Here is a 24097-nt window from a genome sequence, read left to right as displayed (position 1 = left end):
TATTGGCCTGATGGTGAGCTATAGAGGCTGGTGCTTTTATGCTTATGTCGGTGCAGTGGGACTACAGGTCCCAGCATGGCCCAAGATAGCAGCAAACTAACAAATAAATATGATGGCATAAGTAGAAAAGCTGGATAAAATACTATAAAAGACGTAAAAAAAAAAAAAAAACTGGGGTGTATAAGAACCAGGATAATTAAACATATGTATGTCATAAAACTATAGAGAATATACACATATATATATACATATACACAATATATAAAACATGGGGCCAACAGAGAATATATGTAAAATGAATATATATATAAACATTAAGTATATATTAAAAATGCAAAAAATAAATAAATAAAATTAAAAAAAAAGAATAAAAACATATTTATATGGATTATTAGAAGGGACCTATTCAAGAATATATATATATATATATATATATATATATATATATATATATATATATATATATATATATATATATATATATATATATTTTTATAACACATGGGGAGGATGCTCAGAAGCCTACAGCACCTGGTATTCCCAGGCGGTCTCCCATCCAGGTACTAACCAGAGCTGACCCTGCTTAGCTTTCGAGATCAGGCGCTTTCAGGGTGATGTAGCCATGGGTGATCACGTACCCAATTAATACATGATTAAGATCAGCTAGAAAACGGACAAAATATCACTATAATTGGGTAACACCAAAGGATTATAAAATATAGGCAAAATTAGTTAAAAGAAGAAATGCTAAAACCGTAGTTGTAATTATTACAGCTAATTATTATGATACTTACTATGGTAGCAAATCGGACAGAAGAACTCAGTACAGGTAAGGGACATGGGGTAATTAGGTGATTTGCCACACATAGATATATGCACACATATATATATATATATATATATATATATATATATATATATACATATACATACATACATACATATATATATATATATATATATATATATATATATATATATATATATATATATATATATATATATATATATATATATATATATATATATACACACACAAACAATACACTACGCTGTGCAAGGGATACACATAGTGGGTGTGCATACACATACTTCCTTTCTCTACCCCTTTTTTGTTTACCACATAGTCAGCTCTCTGAGGACAGCAGCCGCCATTGAACAGCCACATCACCTGCATTTTTAACCATTGAACTGCCTGTTACTACTATTTCCAATGGACTAATCACCATACTCCTACCCATATATGTACTTTGTATCTGCGCTGACAGTTACCTCTCCTATTATTAGATCAAAGCATAATTATGTGTTTGAATGGCCCAGTCAAAGTCCAATTGAGAATCTGTGGCTGGACTTGAAAATTGCTGTTCACAGATGCTCTTCGTCCAATTTGACAGAGCTTGAGCTATTTTGCAAAGAATGGGCAAAATTGTCACTCTAGATGTGCAAAGCTGGTCTTGCAGCTGTAATTGCAGCAAAAGGTGGTTCTACAAAGTATTAACTCAGAGGGACTGAATACAAATGCATGCCACACGTTTTAGATATTTATTTGTAAAAAACAAAATAAAAAGAAATAGTTTCCTTCCACTTCACAATTATATGCCACTTTGTGTTGGACTATCACAATAAAATACATTTACGTTTTTAGTTGTCACATGACAAAATGTGGAAAATTTCAAGAGGTAGGAATACCTTTACAGGGCACTATATACGCAGTTTGGATATATGGGGGGGTTATGGTACTTGGACAAATGAAGGATGAAGTGGTGAATATGCTTCTTGGACATTTGGAGGGAGAGTGAAAAGAAGTAATTCTCAGATGCATGGTAACATGGGAATTTATTCACTACTGGGTACACAGTGCCAAATTTACTATAACAGTGTAAGGCCCTGTACACACGATCGGGCAAAAACGATGACAACGGACTGAAGTTCAGTTTCATCGGTCCAAACCGACCATGTGTGGGCCCCATCGGTCCATTACCCTTCGGTCTAAAAATTTAGAACTTGCTTTAAAATTGAACCAATGGACGCCTAACCGATCGGTCAAAACCGACGGTTAGTACGCAAAAGCATCGGTTCAAAACCTGCGCATGCTCAGAATCAAGTCGACGCATGCTTGGAATGCATTGAACTTCATTTTTCTCGGCAGGTCGTTGTGTTTTACGTCACCGCGTTGGACTCGATCTGTTTTTAAACTGATGGTGTGTAGGCACATCAGACCATCAGTCAGCTTCATCGGTGAACCGATGAGAGCGGTCCTTCGGGGCATTCTCATCGGATGTACCGACCGCGTGTACAGGGCCTAACCGTGTCACAGTACTATAACTGCCGTCATTTTTTGACACCCACTGGGAAGCCACCCTTGTCTTGTGTGGATTGGAAGGTCGTGGCATGACCAAATACATGGATACATTTTTCTTTGGCAGGCGTGGATGTGTGGTAATGCAATCAATCGGATTTCATGGCTAGATCACTAGAAGTTAAAGTTCTTTGTCAGTGTTTCTTCTTGTACTATACATCAAAGCAAGATATATGGAAAACCCATCCAAAATGTCCAGCTACTCTTCCACATTTTCATTCCAGGTTCATTTTGTTGCAGCAATTGATGTTTATGAAGATGGAGAAGCTGGAATACTGCTCTGCTACAACTGTGAGTGATTGGGGGCAATTAATAGAGGTTCTCTTTGATTGGGGGCATTATATAGAGCCGAGCTGTTAGTGTTTGACACTAATAGAGGTGTTCCGTGACTAGAAACAGTTTATAGTAGGGTTGGTAAGTATTTACCCGTAGCTTGAAGGTGGCTCCATTGCCTGAAGCTGAGCAAATCAGAACTCTGGATTTTGGCCAAAGACTTTGGCAAATCCAAAAGATTACTGGGTCTTCGGGAAACTGAAGTATCAACTGGATGATTGGAATAATGATGTTAGAGTCTCCAGTCAGACAGGGGCTTGAGTGGCGAGTCAGGGTTGAAGAGGAGGGGAGAGCTAAGAGAAGAAGGGTACCGTCGGCGTCCTCTGTCCTCCAGCATTTTTTTCCCTCTGGGCACATTGTCAATAGGTAGTGGGAGGCAGATTGTTGCCTGCATATTGTAACTATTGCTTGTTTTGTTGCAAGTGCAGTCCATGCCATTTGACTAAAAAGCCGTCATAAAACCACACCCCACCCCAATTCACTGCAGTGCAATAAATTAACCTCTTCTACCCCAATAAATTGATGCTGCTTACACAGTACACCACTATCTGCTTCTCACCAGTCTTGGGCATATACAATAGAGCTCCAATTTTTTTGCTGGTGTCATCATCTTCTTTAGCTATTCAGTTCCCCATAACAATTGAGTTCACAGCGCCATGTCTTTTCAAAAACACCCTTCAGATATATATATATATATATATATATATATATATATATATATATATATATATATATATATATATATATATATATATATATAGTCAAATTAATTTTAAATTCATTATTTCTCCCTTCTGCCTGTAGATATTACAGAGATTGGTCATATTACAGTAATCCTGGATCTTCAGCTGGCATCTAGTACAATTTGTCATGTCTGTGTGGGATGAGAAATGTGTATTTATATTAAAGCAGATTCTCAGTGTGTAATTAACAGTGAGTACCCAAAACACAAGATGTCACAATAATCCTACTCAGGCAGTGATGGGGTGACACCACAGAACAATAATGAAGCATCTGCTGCTTCTCTGGTATTGCAACTGAACAGAACGTATGCAGAGGAAAAGATAATTCCTCACATACACATGTATACATTCTATTAAGTATCTTTATATAAAATGGAGAAATGTCTTACATGCTGATGTCACCTTCTCCCATTTCAGACATCTGTTGCTACAAAAAAGTCACTCCGTTCAATGGAGGAACTCCGCTTATCCAGCCATCTACGTCGGATTTCTATTTCAGCTGGAATCAGGTTCCCAATGCTGTTGGTGAGGCTATACTCCCTTTTACTGCAAAATATAGAGAAAACAGTGGATTTGAGGTATTTGTTGGTCATTTCAGTCACTTAGAGCCATTGTTTGGGGACCTTTCCCTGCTTCTGCTTTTTGGACCTCACCTAAAGCCAGAGGTGATGATGATGTTGTTGCTTGGCACTGTGAATCTCAGACTGTGAAAGCACACAGGTGAAATATTTGGCAGAAGATACTGGAGTCACTTGGTGAAGGGGTCAGAAGAGTATGGCTATATGGTAGGGGAGTAATCAGGAGACTATAGCCAAGTTTATAGGGAAGTGTCAGCACAGTATAAGCAGACTTTTAGTGGTATGGGTCAATAGAGTAAAGGTAAGTGATGGGGAAAGCATCAGAAGAGTATAGATAGATGGTAGGGGAAAGTTTAGGAGGAACAGGCGGAAAAAGGAATAAGGTCAGGAGAGAACAGGTGGTGGAACAGGCAGGGTCAAGAGAGTATAAATAGTAGCATAGGCGTGCGCAGCCTATTTCATTAGGGTGTGCACCTCAAACCAAAGCTCAAACACACGTGCGTGCGTGTGTGCGTGTATGTATGTATATGTGTATATATATATATATATATATATATATATATATATATATATATATATATATAAATATGCAATTTTTTTATGGACAAGCCAGGGTTCATATCGATTTGAATTGTGTGTGTGTATATATATATATATATTTACATTGTGAAAAAATAAATATATATGTATTACATATACAATTCCAAACTATATGAACCCTGGCTTGTCGGCAAAAAAGTGCAGATTTTTAAATATATATATATATATATATATATATATATACACACACACACACTTTTTTGCTGACAGTGACAAGCCAGGGTAGGGTTGCATATCATATCGATTGGTTGCCTTTTTTTTTTGGTCCATCATTTGCCCACTGCCTGCCCTGCTCAGTGCGGTCTCACTCAGTGGCGTCACCAGGAGTGGCAAAACACTGTGTCACCCCCCGACACCACGCTGTATGCTATATATACACTGGTCTGTATATAATGTACCGTATGGTGCCAGGGTAAAGTCTGTTCATTATATGTACACCATACGGTACATTATATACACTGTCTGTATATAACAAGAAGAGAGATACAGGAGGAAGAGAGAAAGGGGGACAAGGAGTTGGTGAAGGGAGGCAAAGATGGAGAAAGTGTGGTGAGAAAAAAATGGGGGGGGGAGAAAGAGAGAGAGAAGTGGAGAGAGGTAGAGAGAGGGGGGGGGGGGGAGAGAGAGAGTAAGGTGGGGAGAGAGAGGGGTGGGGGGGGAGAGAGTAAGGTGGGGAGAGAGAGGGGTGGGGGGGAGAGAGAGAGTGGGGGGTAGAGGAGGAAGTGAGAAGGGGATAGAGAATGTAGAGATGGAGGTAGGAGGGGGGGCAGTGCAAAAGGTGGTGGGGGGAGACAGGGGTTTTGTGCTGTGTGCAAAAGTTTCACTTACCAATTATGCCTCCCTTCTCTCAGGCTGGTTCCCCTTTAGGTGGCTTATGCAGCTATAGCAGCCATTGTTTCATATCTCCCGCCCAGCTTCTCACAAAACCCCAATCACAGCTCATTGCATGCATTGGGTTGGACTGTGGGCGGGGTTGAGCGGACACAAATGGGAGGCGAAGTGAGGCATTGGACAGTTAGTGTAGTGAGGGAGGGGCTGTGAGAACGGACAGGACCAACCAGACACTGAGCACTTGCAACCCCACTCCCGAGTGAGATGGCTCTCCAAGTCAGGCAGAGTCCCGTTAGCTGCTTGGTTATTATTGCAAGGCAGAGCACTGAGAGCAGAGATAGGGCACCGGCTCTCACTTCAGTGCTCACCTTGATTCAAGCAGGCTGCAGCCACTCTCCAGGCTCCGCTAGTCCGCTGCTTTAAAGCGAGAGAGAGGACGAAGGGGCAGGCAGATGTAGATCTCTCCGCCAGCGCCTGCGGGACCTGCAGCCGGAACTATAGAAGCTGCATCGGCTTATGCGGCTCCAGGCTGGGTTACTCCGCGGCTAGTTCCTCCCTGCTCATTTCTAGTTCTTCCCTGCTCATGAATAGTAGACAGAATAACTCTTAATATTTATGATTATCATTACTTTCTCTGTATTGACTGTGAAGATCTGAGTAACCTAGGCATCTTTAGACATAATTTTTTTTTATCTGTCTGTCCAATAGTATGTGCTTTCCCCTACATCTTGGCCTTCACTACTGACTCCATAGAGATCCGGCTCGTTGTGAATGGCAACTTGGTGCACACGGCCGTGGTTCCAGAGCTGCAGCTGGTGGCATCCCGGGTGAGCTGTGCTAGGGGAAATGGATGATGGTGGATGGGTGCATGGTTACATTACAGACTACTGGAAGATGAGTGCATGGGCAAAACAAGGACTGATGGTGGGTGTGTAAGTAAAATAGGAACCACTGGGTGGTGGGTACATAGGTAAAATATAGTTCAGTGGCAGGTAGAGCATCTATAAAAACAAGGACTGATGTTTGGGGGGTGCCTTGGTTAAATGGGGACCAGCAGCTGGTGGGTGTGTGCATAAATGGTACTTCTAGTAGATGGATAAAACTAATCACTGTGTGGGTTACACTGGTAACAGAAAATGTGGATGTTTTGCAGCAATTTCTTTATTAATAAACAATATTATTTATTAATGTATAAATAATATAAAATTACAGCAGTAATTAAGGCAAAAAAATGTAATGGAAGCAAGCATCCCATAACTATGAGGTCACAGGGCTTGTGTGTTTCAGAAGAAAAATCAGCCCTGGTTAAGAGTTTAGCATTGCGGCAATGGGGCCCTATGTTCAATATACTCCAGGGACACTTTCTGCAATGCGTTTTGTACATTTAATGTTGTTTAGGGTCCACATTAGATTGCAAGGCCTTTCAGAGAAAGGATTTGTGTAAAAGTTGTCTGAAGAGTTCAGGAAGTCTTGGATGATGCTTTACCATTGTGTAAGTGGGAAGTGTGCTGCCTCTGAATGTAAATATTCATACTCAATGTGATAAAAAAAATGGGTGCTTTCCTCCTGGCCTGCACTATTCAAATATGTGCATTTGCAGGCAATTCTGCTCACTGTGTTCGTGCTGATGAAAATCTGTACCAAGAAAAATGGGGACGTTTCCACAGTCAACTTTTTGGGGGGGAAATGCTAGCTGCCTGGCTGTCATACTAATTAAAAGGCTTCTATACTTTTGAGTCACTGAGCTGCAACAAGTATAAAGCGCAGGAGTTATGAGATGACTGAATTCAGAAAGTATTGAGAACAGGCAGCTAGCATTTTCAGGAGATCAGCAGCGACAGCCTCCAAAATTCTCTTAAAACAGGTTTATTGCTGCTTTAGTGCTTTGTCTCCCCTAGAGATGTAAAATTTCCATAAATTTGGAAGCCATGGGGGGGGGGGGACACATTTTTTTGTGCACTCAATATTGTTGTGTTGTTAATATATAAATATATATATATATATATATATATATATATATATATATATATATATATATATATATATATATATATAGAGAGACATTTGTTGTCACAATCACATTGGGTGAGGCATTCATATTGCTATCATGTTATGCTTCTGTGCATGTTCATTTTTTCACACATATGATTACACTTTGTTCATCAATAGTGCTGCACTTTTCCACATCCAAGATAAACTTATTTGTCAGACACATTTATCCTCTTACAAATAAGGCCTGAGAGGACAAAACCTATTATCTACTATATCCCAACAATCACCCAACGGTAGGAGATACAAGATGGCGCCCACAAGAAATCTAAACTGGAGCCTTTCTTCTACAGTGCCCTCAGTGGCAGAAATGCAATGAGAAGTACAGTGTTACCTGAACTGTATTCCAGGATTTGCTTGTCTTCAGCTGAGGGAACTTGCAATAATTTAAAACTTTGCATGTTATGTAGTTTGAATATCATTTATCGTCGTCAAAGAACATATTCCACCCTTTTTTTCAGTTTTTCCAGAAAAACAAAAACTAAAAACGTCTTTGGAAAAAAAAGAAAAACTTTTTTTTCCATTTTTTTGTTTTTTTTTTTGCAGGTCTTCGCTTTTCTATTCTCCTCCCCTCCCTGACGTGAACTCTAAAATCATGACATGTCACCACCCTGTAGACAATGAAGTGCAGTAACTTGTAGAAACTAAGCCCTCTTCATTGTTTTATTTGATTGCAATGGTTTTCAGTATATTACTGCACTATTGTATTAAGGAATCCCAGTGTCCCCCTTCCAAATGTCTCCTTTAGCATAAAAAGTAACAGGTGTATCTGTCTTTTCTCTCCAGTCTGATATCTATTTTAAGGCCTCGGCAGCAGTGAGCACCTCATCAAATAGCAGCTCGAAGGACACAAGTTCGCACAGCTCGCCGCAGACACCGACCGGCTATGAACTGCCAGTTTTCCCTTCTTTACCAGCAGAAGGTAAACGATTGTATTCACACTCTATTCTGTGTGAAGAACACAACATTTTTTAGTCATCACACACACGTTTCATCTGCTCCAGAAAAAATAGAATTTTGAGCAAAAATAACTTCCCTCCTTTAACGAGGATGATGCATCTCACATTAACACCTCTCAGCACATCTGAACACTGCATCCTGGGTGCATTGTGTCTGTTATTTCTATGTACACGAACATTGCCCTATAATGCTCATCATGACATCTTGTTAACTGATTTTTTTTAATTGTGACAACATAATCTTCTATGCAATGAATGTTCTTTAAAACCAATAATAAAGATTTACTTAAAGTGAAAAAAGGGACTTTTAACTTGCCTGTACAATTTTCTTGTTGGAGTACAGTACAGGACACAGGCATTTAGTCAGAGACCATGGGTTATATATGCAGGCTACCTTCAGGTGACTGGACACTGGCAAAGTTTGCTAGAGCAGCCACTGCTGGGGGAGCTGAATAATTTTTACCTTTTTTAATGCTGAGAATACAATCAGCTGAGGTCTGAACATATACCTGGTAAGGCCTAGAGAACAGGTGAATGGAGGACCAGATGGTAACCTTGCAGATCTGAGATGTAAAGGCCTGATGTTGGAAAACACAAGAGAAACGCAACAAATCTTGTGACATGAGCTCTGATAGGAAAGAATGAACTCTGTCCCTAAGGGCATAAGCTCTGAAAGAAGTTGTCTGATCCATCTGGCAAGGTGGAAAAGGATCAAAGAGCAAGAAAAAGTCCTGGACGGCTGCAAACAGATACACCTTTATTTGTAAATTAAAATCCAAAACAGTCAGTCCATGTTATGCAGAGGCAAATAGCTAACGTGTTTCACACCGTATGTTGGTGCTTAATCATAGCTAGTATGGCCTGGTTTTGCTGTGCATATATATAGGGGTGGATATCCAATCAAAATAATTGTATTAAAATCACCCTCTCTGCACAATCAAAGCAAGAATAAAGAACACCTGGGGGAGAACCCATAAGCAGGTGCAAGCACGCAAAATCCTATCAAGGAACATATTGACACACTGCATGCCCCTCAAAGGACCTCCCACCTAAAGTATTCACATGTATGGAATACTCAAATTATCACAACAAAACAGATTACATGTGTAGATAAAATCATGGACCAATATCATGTCACATTGCATTAAATAAAATTAAACTGATAATTTCATATATTTCAAAAGTAATTCATATGCAAGTCTTGAAATGGTTAATGTGTAAATCATGAACCACAAATAAAGAAAATCACAATTTAAAATAATTGTTCTGGAAAGATGTATTTATTCCAATGCCACAAACCATACTAAAGCTGCAACTTCTAGGTAGACCCTGACATCACATAAGCAGTGCAGGGAAATGTTCTCGGCACGTTGTGAAGCAGGATAGAGGTGAGGCAGGACAATTTCCTCATTGAGGTGGAAAGAAAAAAAAAATTCAATGGGTAGAAAACAAGGGCTTGGTCTCAAGACTACTATGTCCCTGTGCAATACAGGGAACAGCTCCTTACAACAAAGCCCTGCCAGCTCAGAAACATGTCATGTCCACTATGAAGGGAACTTTTACATGTGATGCTTCCACAGGGATAGCGTAAATGGCAAATGACTGCCAAAATGTACATTAAGTGGAAATGCTTAAGGCAGCAGAGGCAACATTGACAAGTTTAATGGGAATAACTCTCCATTCCTACGCCTAGGCAACCGCTTGTCTGCTAAGGACTGTGATTTTTGTGCAGCCAAGAATTGTCTAAATTTCAGGAAACTTACCTTGTCTATGTACCTATAAGGAGTCCAGGCTTCTCCTGTCAGAGTTTGGGAACCATAGAGGTGAACAACAGCCCTGGACCTGCATGACTTCCTGCAGCTAACTACTCATTGCAACAATGTGCCAAGATGAGTGCCTAGTGCAGGATTCCGTGCACAAACAAAGCAAACTTTACAGGCCAGCCCTACACAGTGGGGCCAGAGTATGGTCAGCAAGGTAAATACTGAGGTTTACTTATCCCAAAATTGCTACATAGGCCTGGGCAATAAGCAGTACATTTTTGGTATAAGTGTCTGAAGAAAAAAAGCAATGGTTTAAAATAAAAAAAACAATCTCCTATGGAGAAGTGGTGCAATATCTAAGGACACTAGAAAAAGACGAGCATCATGAAGTGAAGGGGTTATATGAGCATGCTCTAGGGATGTCCCTAGCAAATGTATTTGCCAGTGTCCAATAACCTGAAGGTAGCCTGCATATAACCCATGATCCATGACTGTAGCCCATTGTCCTATACTGTACAATTAGAATTATATATTTTATTGCCTACAGTCTGGGTAGCAATTACCATTAAGAGAGGACCCATAACAATCAGATGTTACATATCGGCCTCCAGTCACAAAGATCATTCCCTGTTTACGTCAGTAAATGTCACAGGTCAGCGGAGGTGTCCTCAAGAATCAAATCCTGTCTGCTTGCATTTGAAGACATGGCTTTTTTTTCGGAGCGCTAGACCACCAGGGTCATCATAAATATCATCGACATTTAAAAACATCACCCCCATGGCCACCCAATGAATATGGAGAACATTCACGATGCAGTTTAGTGACATTGATAAGTAATGAATTTATGCACAGGATTTTTTTTGTTTTTGAGACCTCTGCTCGCTATACAACAATATAATTTTGTAATGTTTCCCATTTAATAGTACAAATCGGTCTGGTATCTAGACAATTTTTTTCCAATTTTTAAATACGTACTATAGAGAGAGAATTGTATAGCTTGGGGTTCTGGTCTGTACATTCCACATCTTGGCTGTGTCTGTAAAATTTTGACAATTCTTAATCCAGACACAGCCAAGACTTTTTCATTTTGTTTATTGAGGGATATAGAGAAGGTAGTGTGAGCATATCAGCATGAACTCACTCCGCTAAGCCTCTTCCCTTGCTGTTGCCTGTCAGGGGACTGTTGACAAGTAAGAAATCCAAGAGAGAACCTGAGGGGCAGATATATGCATAGAAAGCATTTCACCATCACATGATGAGAGTAGTAAATATTGCCCTTTGTTTCAGGGGACATCCAGTACAGAAACATCTACAAGATCCCACTCAGTAATTTAGTCGGAAGAAGCATTGAGCGACCTTTGAAGTCCCCAATGGTCCATAAGGTCATCACGACTCCGACGTCTAGTGGTATCGCTTGCATACCTGTCACCCACTCCCTGTCACTGTCCCGCATGGAGATAAAGGAGATTGCGTGCCGGACAAGGAAGGAATTACTGGGTAATATTCTATGAAATACACTTTTAGTTCTTTATTCCAGTAAACTTGTTTTCAAAATGTTTTGTACAATTCTGTACAGACTCCACAGCAGATGGACTTGAAGGTTTGCAATCAGTATAAACAAAATTTTGATTTAACAAATCATAAATGCCCAAAAAAACGGTGATGATCTAATCAACTATAACTGACTATAACTGACCCAGGACTTGTTTGGCCATGTGTGTTTTCTAGAAAATGAGCAAAATGCAATAATCGTTCCTCAGTCTTTCTCCATAGCTTCTGTAACAGACATCACTGCCTTCCAATGTTGTAGAGGGGCTGGCCATATCTGGTTAGTTATGTCACCACTATCCTTGCCCCTTCCCTTATATACCTGATGACAGCTCTAATGGTGTCTGGGGGACCCCTTATTGTTATAGGTGACTTCCAGATAAGCCCTTCTCCCGTAGACACCCCACAACCATTGGCCAGGGTTGTGGGAAAATGCCCTTGTCCTCATCAACATAATGACAAGCTGGAAAGGTACTCCTTCCCTTTCCATGTTGAGGGCATGTGGCCTGGTATGATTCAGGAGAGGTAGAAGGCGCATGCTTGCCTCCCCCTCTCTTTCCTGGCCAGTCAGGCTGCATGCTCAGATTATTTGTGTGGGTATGAATTTCCTGGGGGTTTTTACAAATTTTAATTTATATTTTTATTTGTTATGGTTTTTTTTAGGTACCACCTTAAAATCCATACCAGACTAAAAGTGTTTGGTGTGCAAAAATTATTTTTTACCATTCTTGCTGTAGGATGTACTACGCCAAAAGTGACATTTACAAAGGAAAGATTCTATACAAAAATGGCAACCACCTCCATTTATAACTAGCTTTTACAATAAGGTACACATACAAGGGCTTTGGGCAGCACAAACAAAACATTTCCCAGTACGCTTACCGAAAAAAGAAAAAGTGACACAGTTTAACAATTTGTGTTAAAAACAGATATTTTAATTGCACATTTGCAAATATGTGTGGAAGTTGCGCTGCCTCCTCAAGGCCCCTCTGTAAAGTGCATTCCTAACGTTAATGTTTCAGAGTCTCCAGACTGGAGCAGTTGATTAATTAAGGGTAGGTATGCCTGGAGGCGGCTCATTATCCTCCTTATACGGTTCCCTCTCGGCCTATAGACAAATGACAGCCGGTTGGGACACTGTTTCAGGTGGACGTCATAGGTTAATTTGGGGGATATTTGTACTGTCCTGGCTTTTCGGGCTCCAAGAAATTGGATTTTCAGATATATAGATGTAGCACCCAGGAGTTTAGGCAGGGTTGCTCCTAAATTTACCTGCCAGGAGTAATTGTTTTGCCTAATTGTTAGGGATTAAATTGATTGCTCTCCAAGTTTGGCATTGCTGTACTTTTCTCTTCTGCCGCTAGGTGGCTGGGTACCTGGTGGCATTAGATACGAGAAGGACAATGCAAGGTCAGATTATGGGTATATGGGGCATCTCAGCCAATAGGCAGGAGTTTTCTTGAATCCCTTGGCCTGCTGGGAGAACCTGTGTATATTTGGGTGAAGTCAGATGATCAGGGTTCTATGCCATCTGGGTGGGTGGACATGTGTAGCCCAGGTTGCTAGGCCGGAAATTGGGCCTATCCCGGGCACATCTGGCTGTCTGAGGGCTTATCCAGAAGCAAGAGAGCAGCGCAGGGTTGGGATTGCGGCTTGCAGTCCAACCAGAAGGGACAGTTCTGCTGGCTGGAGAACCTGTCGTGTTCAGAATAGTATTCTCACCAACCGGGAACGGTAAAGAATCTGGAAACTTTAGCGGGTATCGAGCCAGGGATCCAGCCAGAGGAGGTGACGCTTGCAGAGCAGCCTTGTGTGTCAAGTCAGGGACCGAGCAGGCCAGTGGGGTGAAGCATCTTGAGTGCCAGGCTAGGGACCCAGCAGAGAGGCGGGGGTGACACTTGAGGAATATACTACCGGGAAGATTTGATTAACTCAAGAGCTTGAGTGTTAGTGGATCATCTAGTCTAGTGAGAGACTGGGAGCTCAGTGGGCTGATGAAATACAAGAAGTGATTGTAGTGGAAACAAAGGAACTGTTATACTTTGGGTTAGGAACTGTTAGTCGGTTCACACTAAGGCGGCACGACTCCGGGGGCGGCTCTGCAAGTCGTCCTGTGGACGACTCCAGAGGCGATTTGCAAGACGACTTCTGTATAGAAGTCAATGCAAGTCGCCACGAGCCGCCCCCGAAGTCGTACAGGGAGTAAATTTCTAAGTCGGAGCGACTTGCGTCACTCCAATTAGAACGATCCCATTGCACTGCATGGGAAGCGACTCGTCAGGTGGCTAAGCCACCTGTCGTGTCGCCCCAGTGTGAACCGGGTCTAAAAGACTGTTGCCATAGGAGACATTCTTACACATGCAGATGTGGCTTCTTGTTGAATGCCTTTCCCTGCATGGCTGTCCTCCTGTTGAAGTCTCAGTCTGCCAATTAATTTTGCAACTACCTAAGGGTGTCCTGGTCCTGGCCTTAACCCTCTCTCCCAAAGTTCTGTTAAGAGAAATTAAATCTCTTTTGCATTCAAGAAGTGTCTGGCGCCCAATGAATTTAATTGCTTTGCACTCATCATTCCTCACCACCCACCATATACAGAAGGATGTCAGCTATCTCTGGCTCTGGAGGTTCTCTTTAGACCGAAGGAGGCATGGGACCTTGCTACATATACCATAGTTTGTGAACTCTATAACTTTCCTACAGACTAAATAATAAACACTGATTTGAGTTTTTTTCACCAAAGGAATATAGCAGAATACAGTTTGGCCTAAATTTATGAAGAAAGATTATTTATTTGCAAAATTTTATAACAGAAACAAAGAAAAAAAGGGTTTATTTTTTTCAAAATGTTTTGTCTTTTTTTGTTTATTTAGGAAAAAATAAAAAACCCAGTGATGAATAAATACCACCAAAAGAAAGCTCCATTTGTGTGAAAATAATGATAAAAATGTAATATGGGTACAGTGTTGTATGACTGAGCAATTGCCATGCAAAGAGCGATAGTGCTTAAAGCTGATATTAAAGTGGTTAAAAGTGCAGAGAGATACTAGAAGCCCAGCAAAGCACAGTGGCAGCTAAAGTTGCTCAATGTGTCCCCACACCAATTCCAGCAAGCAAGCTACACAAAAATAACGACCATCCCAATTTATGCCTAGCTAAGGGCCTGGTATGTATTTTGGGGGACCTTTGTGGTCTGTTGGAAATGTCATTTGCTGGTAGTTTACAACTTGTTTTCCTTTGTAAATGTCAGTGCTTTAAAAAAAAAAAAAAAAAATCGCTACTCCCCACCAAATTGACTTTTTTTTTTAATTTGTACCTGTGCTACAGGGAAGTGCCCACCAAAAATGCAATTTAATTGGCAACGCTTGCCTATTAGCTCAGAAAATTGGCATTTGTATAAATTTGACAGGTTCTGCTCCCCCTGCACCTAATTTTCATTTGGGTTTGGGTTCGGCATCCACAATTCTTTGAAGTTCAGTAAACCCTGCTCAAACTAAACCCATTGCAATTCAGCTCATCCTTACTCTTTGTACATCAGCAGAATGTCTGGTGGAATGTCCATAACCCAGACCTCATGTGGCATGGTGGTACAATTGGGATTTCACTGCAGAGCTCATGTGCTTTTCTAATTTGTTTCTGGTATTTCCAATATTCAGGTCTTACTGGTGACACAAAGTCTGAAGGGTCACAGCGGCAGAAGAAATTTGCAAGAAAAGCAGTGGAAGAGGAGACTAAAGAAGAAGAAGCTGTTCGATCAACCAGCACTGAAAGGTAAATAACAGCCTGACATTATGCAATTCTGCAAAGTCATTGCTCACTGCTGGTGGAGAGGGATTTTCTAGCTGCAGCATTTTATGGCGCAGATTGCCGTTCCAGATGTTTGAGATGGGTAGAGACTCCGTGTCAACTCTGCAGCAAAAACTCACTGACATATTGTTCAGTGTGAGGTTGTCGCAGAAGACGAGATGGTATCAGATGGGGCTAAAAAAAAAAAAATAGTTGACAGATACTTACTAAAATGTTATTTTCCTGTTGCCTTCCTTCCTTGTTAGCACAAATGGGTTTAGCTCTGCTTCTAAGATTTTTGGACAGAGCCTTTGTGTGGCTTTTAAAGTGATATTAAACCCCAATTTCTATTATCATCCATGGATGGACACAACCTTCTCAAGTCTTGACAACTGGGTTATGTTCCTGTGCACAGGAGAGGACTAAGCAGAAACATGTTAGATAATTAAATACATGTTACTTTAACCACTTCCAGACCTGGTGTTTTTCAGATTTGGTGTTTGCAAGACTAAAACAGTTTTTTCTGCTAGAAAATTACTTAAAACCCCCAAACATTATATATTTTTTTTCTAACACCCTAGAGAATAAAATAGTGGTCATTCCAATACTTTTTGTCACGCCGTATTTGCGCAGCGGTCTTACAAGCGCACTTTTTTTGGAAAAAAATCACTTTTTTGAATTAAAAAATAAGACAACAATAAATTTGGCCCACTTTTTTTATATATTGTGAAAGATAATGTTACGCCGAGTAAAATGATACCCAACATGTCACGCTTAAAAATTGCACCCGCTCGTGGCATGGCGTCAAACTTTTAACCTTAAAAATCTCGATAGGCGATGTTTAAAAAATTCTAGAGATTGCATTTTTTGAGCTACAGCGTAGGCCTAAGGCTAGAATTATTGCTCTCGCTCTAACGATCGCGGCGATACCTCACTTGTGTGATTTGAACACCGTTTTCATATGCGGGCGCTACTCGCGTATGCGTTCGCTTCTGCGCGCAAGCTTTTATTCCTATTATAAGGAATGTAAACATCCCTTGTAATAGAAAAAAGCATGACAGGTCCTCTTAAATATGCGATATGGGGTCAAAAAGACCTCAGATCTCATAATTAGACTAAAATGCAAAAACAAAAAAAATTTGAAACTAATTTTTTCAAATGACAAAAAAAAAAATTGTCTCTTTAAGAGGCTGGGCGGGACTGACGTTTTGACGTCACTTTCGCCCAGCAGAGCTATGGGGACGGGCGAAGGAGATTTTTCCTTCAGTCTCGTCCCCGCTCAGCTGCCGAACGGTCCCGATCTCCTCCGCCGCTACCGATGGCTCCGGTAAGCGGCGGAGGGCGCGGGAGAGCAGCGGGAGGGGGGGGGCCCTCTCCCGCCACCGATAACGGCGATCTTGCGGCGAATCCGCCGCGGAGACCTCAGTTATCGTGTACCGGACCGCGCACACTAGAGATCGATACCTCGGTTGTGGCAGCAGCTGCTGCCGTTACCGAGATATCAATCTTTAAAAATAGGACGTACATCGTCGTGCGCAGGTCTGGAAGTGGTTAACAGAGTTGAACAGCCCCACCCAGGGGGAGGTCCCTCCAGACATAACCCTCGTCCCTGCAGCATGCAGCCTTAGTTTTTTTCTGCCTTGCAAAGGAGAAGGACGTATAGCTCCCTTTGGGACCAGCGCCCTCTGGAAAAAATGATTTTCTTTTCTTTTGATATTTTAAGAATCTATCAACTGCCGGCTGAGAGACAAGCTGGATATATAGATCCTTGTAGTTTCCTCAGTCCGGGCAGCGAGCGTGAGCACACCATTGCTAAGGGCTGGGTCTGCCACGACATATACCCCATGACTCCTGGGGTGGCCGGTGAGCTTTTGGACTACACATGACTGGGCTGTGGTGTTGTCTCACTCACAGTGGACCGGGCCGACAGCTACTCCAACGCGGTTGTATGCCTGTCAGGAATGCGTCCACTGGTCCTCGCATGGACGGGTAAGTACAGTCCTTCCCACCTCGGCGGGTCGGTACGGCTGGGCATTCCTGGGGTTAGGGGGTCCTCCTATCCTCCCTTCCCTGCTCTGTGTCAGGTTTTCCCTCTGCTGCTCTACTATTGCTGCCGGGGTGGACCTGTGTGGGGGCTCCTTTTCCCACCAGGGGACTGTGGGGTGTCTGGGCCTGTGTTTTTCTGTGGGGGTGTTTTTGCCTCTGAAAGGCCACATTAGGCCTTCTCATCCACGTCGCGGCATTTTGACGGCGACATTTTTTGGAGGTCTTCTGTTTACATTGGGAATTCCCATTGGTGGCCATTTTGTTGTGGTCGCGCTATGGCGCAGCTTGCTATTGCGGTCGGCTATTTTACTGTGGCCGTGCCCCCCGATCTCTCTGAGGCGTCCGGCAGCCATTTTGGATGTGATTTTGGCCTCCAGTGCTGGCTTCTACAGCGCGCAGCACAGGTCTCCTCACGGTATTTTACCTCACAGCTTATTCCTCATACACACGCTGTGTACTGAGGGCAGGCAGCGGCGCTGAACAGTCTCTTCCTGGGTTGGTGAGCCCCCTGGGTAACCCCCCCGGTCAGCGCAGCAAGGAGGGTGGGCTTTTATTCAGGTCTTCAATAGGTCCCTGAGAGCTGTCTGGTTATGGAGTCGGTATCTGGTTCTTCTTCCCCAAACATGCCAGAGGTGGCAGCTGGTGCTTCTGCACCTGCGGTTCCCATGGACACTTTGTTGGCAGTCCTGGAAACATTTTTTGCCAGGGTGGAAGCGGCGTGCGGGCGTAAGGGGGTTAAAAAGCGCATTCCCCTGGGAAATGCTCTGACTCAGAACAGGACCTGGCTGTGGCTCAGGTCCCCGGTTCTGTGTTGTCTGAAGATGTGGACCAGGACCTTCCTTGTGAGGAAGACTCCTCACTTGGGGTCAGTACAAGACAGGGCACTTGTCAGTAGGGATGCACCGATATATATCGGTGCCGATACATATCGGCCGAAAACAGCTGTTTTGGCGACATGCCGAAACAGCTTTAAAATTGCCGATATGGGCATCGGGTGCCCTTTAAAAAATGGTCGCTGAGCTGTCACGGCTCCGTCCTCTGCACGAGCCAACGAGTGTCACTGCCTCCTGACTCGATCGGCTATTCAAAAATGGCGCCGGGTGGCGCCATTACGTATCTGCTTATGCGCCGCCCGGCCGAGCGGATACAAGCTTTCCCGAGCCTGGCCGGCTTCAGGCTCGGGAAAGCTCGTATCCGCTCGGCCGGGCGGCGCATAAGCAGATACGTAATGGCGCCACCTTTGAATAGCCGATCGAGTCAGGAGGGACACTTTGGCAGTGACACTCGCCATAGGCAGAGGACGGAGCAGTGACAGTCCAGCAGAGCACAGCACAGAGCCCAGCCATGTCCAGCACAGAGCCCAGCTTTAAGGTAATAAAGAAGCTGGTGGTGGCAGGAGGTGGTGAGGGCATGAGGTGATGGTGGAAGAAGGTAATGATAGGACTGTGGCAGGAGGTGGGTGAGGTAATGCTGGCAGGAGGTGGTGGGGCAGGAGGTGATGGTGGCAAGAGCTGGCAGGAGGTGATGGTGGCAGGGGGTGGTGTTTTAACATACAATTATTTTTTTTTAAAAAGTCATTTTTGGTTTCGGCCTAACATTTTTCGTTTCGGTTCTGAAATTTCCATTTCGGTGCACCTCTACTTATCAGTGCTGCGAGGGGCTCCCTTAAGCTGGATAGTGCAGCTGAGGCATCCTCTGAGGGCTCTGTCTTTTTTGGGTCCCACAAATCAGACTGCTCTGTGAAGGTTTTTCCTTATGTGCAGTGAGCGCGCACGAGAGAGACAGGCAGAGAGATAGAATCCATCGTTAAAGCACGATGTTCTCTCTTCTCCCACAGAATGGCTGAAATAGTGGATAATTTAAATGTTTCTCCTGCATTGTGGACATTTGGGAGGGTCTCCTGAGTTTATCTTTAAAAAACACTCCTAACCTCAACTGCTGATAACTGCTGCTAAACTCAGTGGGCCAGATTCACAAAGAGATACGACGGCGTATCTCCTGATACACCGTCGTATCTCTGAGATCCGACAGTCGGATCTATGCGACTGATTCATAAGAATCAGTTCCGCATAGATCTCCCTTAGATCCGACTGGTGTAAGTGACTTACATCGTCGGATCTTAGGCTGCAATCTCCCGCCGGCCGCTAGGTGTAGCCTCTGTGTTTTTTATGCGTCGGATATGCAAATGAGGAGAACCGCCGATTCAGTAACGAATGCCTGCCCGCCCGTCGCTTTTTTTCATGTCGTTTGCGTTCGGCTTTTTCCAGCGGATAGTTACCCCTGCTATAGCAGGGGTAACTGCGGCGTATCCTATGTTTAGTATGGCCGTCGTTCCCGCGCAGAGTTTTACATTTTAACGTCGTTTGCGTACGCCGATTCAGAATTCTTCCCAACGCAAGTTACGCTCACGCCGAAACCACTGACGTCCTAGCGAAGTCAGTGTGAGCAATGCACGCCGGCGGCGCATGCGCATTTAAACCGGCGCGGGGACACGCCTGATTTAAATACTACACTCCCCCTAGCCGCGGAATTTTAATTCCGCCGGGGGAGTTACGATCCGCCGGTGCAAGTTTCGAGGTAAGTGCTTTGTGAATACAGCACTAGACTCGCAAAAGTGCGCCGGCGGATCGTAAATCACATAGATTACGCGGATCTAAAGATCCGCTAATCTATGTGAATCTGGCCCAGTATGTATAAGCCGTTAAATGGACGTTTTTCACTGTCGTTTATCAGCTGTCGTTTCCATCGTTTAGAAGAGGTTTGCCCCTGTGCACACGAGGCTTTAACCCTTTCCCGCCGAGCATACGCATATATGCGTCCTCGGCTTTCAGGGTTATACCGGGATGATGCCCGCAGATGCAGGCATCATCCCGGTACCGTTGTTTAGAGCTGGCGATTGGCTATCCAGGCAAAACAACTGATCGGTTGTTATCCTGGAGGAGCATGAGGGGACACCCCCCCCCCCCCTCTCGCCGCTCTGACCAGGCCTCCCGTCCCACCGGGAGACCCGATCCGGCACCTCCAGTGTCCAGGCGCAGACAATGTAAACACGGAAGAGACGTCATGACGTCACTTTCGGGTTTCTTGGCTGCCAATCATGCCGGATTTAAAAAAATACACAGTATTCAGAATCGCAGTTTTCGGTGATCTGAATAACCTGAAGTGCAAAGGAGGGATCGGGGACCCCCGATCCCTCCATAAAGAGTACCTGTCACCATCTATTACTGTCACAAGGGATGTTTACATTCCTTGAGACAGCAATAAAAGTGATCAAAATTGAAAAAAACACAATTTTAATATTATAAAAATAAATAAGAAAACACTTTTTTTTTTTGAAAGCACCCTCCTCCCCGCGAGCTTGCGCAACAAAGAAAACGCATACAGAAGTCACTCCCACATATAAAAACGGTGTTCAAATCACACATGTGAGATATCGCCGCGATCGTCAGAGCGGGAGCAATAATTCTAGCACTAAACCTCCTCTGTAACTAACCTGGTAACCGTAAAAAAAGTTTAAAGCTTCGCCTATAGAGATTTTTAGGTACTGTAGTTTGTCGCCATTCCACGAGTGTGTGCAATTATAAAAAGCGTGACATGTTTGGTATCTATTTACTCGGCGTAACATTATCTTTCACATTATACAAAAAAATTGGGCTAACTTTACTTTTTAATTTTTTTTTTTAATTCATGAAAGTTTATTTTTCCCAAAAAGATGCATTTAAAACACCGCCGCACAAATACCGTCCAACATAAATATTGCAAAAATCGCCATTTTATTCTCTAGATTCTCTGCTAAAAATATATATATATATAATGTTTGGGGGTTCTAAGTAATTTTCTAGCAAAAAATATGGATTTTAACTTGTAAACACCAAATGTCAGAAATAAGCTTAGTCATGAAAGGGTTAAGGTAAGATTACACCCTCAGAGTTTAACCACCTTGAAACAAGGAACCTGGGTCAGTGGTGATTGCACCAGCTTAAGGCCCCTTTCGCATGGGCGGACTGTTCAGGTCAGCCTGCCAATTTTTTAGGCGAATCCGAACGGACACTCAATGGCGGTCTATGGAGCCTTGGATGTCAGCGGTGACATGCCCACTGACATCCAATCCGCTAAAGTGTGACGGATGGAAACCCTATTTTTCATCCGTCAATGGGATCGGATGAAAACTGACTCTACAGTCCGTCTTTATCTGATCCCCCATAGGGGAGAGCGGCGCTCTGACAGGTCGGTCCCTGCACACTGTGCAAAGACAGACCTGTCATCTGACTGCTTAGCGGGGATCGACTGAGCAATCCCCGCTGAGCAAAGCGGAGCCCGGACACGTCCATATGAAAGGGCCCTTAAACAGAACATAGGCAAGGAAAAAATAAATAAAGAAGCTGCATACAATAAGGTTTCATGTACACGGGACGTTTTTACAACCTCTCCTGAATGATTTAACTTGACAGATAGTAACCCACTTTTAAAACGTCAGTTTTGCCACATTTACATGCTGTGTTTTGCCGGGTTTGTGTTTTTTGAAATGTTTTTTTTTTTTTAAAGGGCCCATTTGTACCTATGCATTTTACATGCACTTTTTTTTTTTTTTATATATATGCATTAGGCAGCCCATTCAAATAAATAGGTTACCTCAATGAAATGTGTGTTGGCATACTATTATCAACTTAGTACTTATTATCAACTGCATAATCAAGTAGTAGCTGTGAATGGTATACCATGTACTTCATGACTGCAGTGACAGTGCCCCTCGGTAAGCTTATAATGAAAAATGTAAAAAGAATTATGGTGTTTTGTATGGGCATCCTCAGACTGTTCACATGTAAAAAAAAGTATCAGGTTTAGCCAAGCGCGGAATGTGTCAGACTGTACCTGCAGAGCACCCCAACTTCTGCAGTGTCAGGAGAGTAGATACATCTCCTGCCTGTCCCTTGCACAATGTGTGAGCATTTTTTTTAGGTGTCACTTTTAGAAACTTTTGCAGAATCCAGTGGTGGTGGTGACAGTTATTGCAAAAAGACAGGTACAGCCTGGCATATTGTGGCACCTACAGCATTTTGCATGACTAGAAATGTTTTACAATAGTACAGGTGCACTTTAATGCAGCCATCCCCAACCTTTTTGGTACCAGGGACCGTTTTCCCCCCCAAAAGTTTGCACAAAATAAAAACCAAAAAAAGGGAGCCATGTGATGCGCTGAATCGCGCTCCACACTGCCCCTACGGCTGCTGGGAACAGACAGCTGCCGGAGTGGTAAAGCGCTCCAGCAGCTCTCTGTTCTCCATGTGTGCGGCCCAGTTCCTACCAAGCCATAGAACGGTACCAGTCTGTGGCCCAGGGGTTGGGGACCTCTGCCTATTGCACTGGTAAAATGTTTGGATCCTTCGTAGAAATAGCCATATATTAAAAACTTGGTTGATCCAAAATCATGAGGAATCTCTTTTCTTACCAGGATTAATTCGGGCTCATTTGAAAGTAACTCGGAAAGTCAGCGCCATTGTTCCACTAGTTCTGACCCAGAATCCAACATCAGTGTGGAGGAGAGCTCCCCGTTTAGCAGTAGTCCTTTCCACATGGCAGAGTCGTTTGATGAAGACATTGTCGACCTAAAGTGATGACAATCTTTGTTACCCTGCACCTTATCTACCCTCTTCCCTTACACGTCACTGGAATGTCACAACACAGCTGTGTGTGATGGGGTGCCTGAGGCAAGGAGATGACAGTCTGTGAAAGAGAACTACCGAACAAGGCGGCCATAAACACCATCCCATCATTTTCTGCTATGCTTTGCTGCAGAATACAAAGTCTTAACTGAGATTCATGAACTGCCATTGCTGCCAGACAAATGGACGGAATCTTCTGATCTATACCCATCCCTTATTTACAATGCGGCATGCTATAGCCTCTCTCCCTTTAATGACTACTATGCAGGGCGGCAGGTCACCTCTGATCACTAACTGAAATGGTCAGTTCAGCACCTAAAGTCATGGAAAATCCGTTGATTATGGGGATGCGGGAGATTTCTAGATGGCGGTTTCCTGTTATATACACTCTAATGAGAAACTTTACCTCAGTACACTGCACACTGGAAATCAATGCGACCTGGCTCCATCATCTGTCTAAAAAAAAAACCCTAGCACCGTAGACACAAGAGCCATAAATGAAGATGTCACTTGTACAGCATCCTGGCTATTCTGCCAATTTCTATTCCCTGCGTGGTGATGAGCTGAGACCCTGCCTACAATTGAGGCCTGCTGGAAACAGACAGCTTTCACAAACCATTAAAACTGAATTCCAGGAAAAATTCTGTCCATCCATCCCTAAACTTTACACATGCCTGCCACACGGAACATCCAGTTAGATGATGCAAAGAAAGTGGTAACAGTTATAAACTGTAGAAGAAATATAGTGGTATTTTCTCTCTGCTCACTGGAGACTGTAAGGCTGCATTCACACCTGAACGCGGCGTATTGTCCCGCGATTTGCCGCAACAAATTGTGGCGTTTTG

General features: G+C 43.1%; 1 protein-coding gene across 4 annotated transcripts in view; it reads left to right on the top strand.

Moving 5' to 3' along the window:
- Positions 1-24097, top strand: part of GARNL3 (GTPase activating Rap/RanGAP domain like 3) — a 295858-nt gene extending 271761 nt beyond the window's left edge. For all 4 annotated transcript variants that reach the window (XM_040324016.1, XM_040324018.1, XM_040324017.1 and 1 more), the window contains 7 exons: positions 2584-2650; positions 3853-3960; positions 6153-6271; positions 8280-8415; positions 11503-11712; positions 15414-15528; positions 23042-24097. In XM_040324016.1, coding sequence (XP_040179950.1) covers positions 2584-2650; positions 3853-3960; positions 6153-6271; positions 8280-8415; positions 11503-11712; positions 15414-15528; positions 23042-23204 — 918 coding nt within the window. In that variant the 3' untranslated portion in view covers positions 23205-24097. The remainder of the gene's footprint in view (positions 1-2583; positions 2651-3852; positions 3961-6152; positions 6272-8279; positions 8416-11502; positions 11713-15413; positions 15529-23041) is intronic.

Source organism: Rana temporaria, chromosome 9 (assembly GCF_905171775.1).
Source record: "Rana temporaria chromosome 9, aRanTem1.1, whole genome shotgun sequence".
NCBI classification, from domain to species: domain Eukaryota; kingdom Metazoa; phylum Chordata; class Amphibia; order Anura; family Ranidae; genus Rana; species Rana temporaria.
This window is presented reverse-complemented; position numbering and strand designations above follow the sequence as displayed.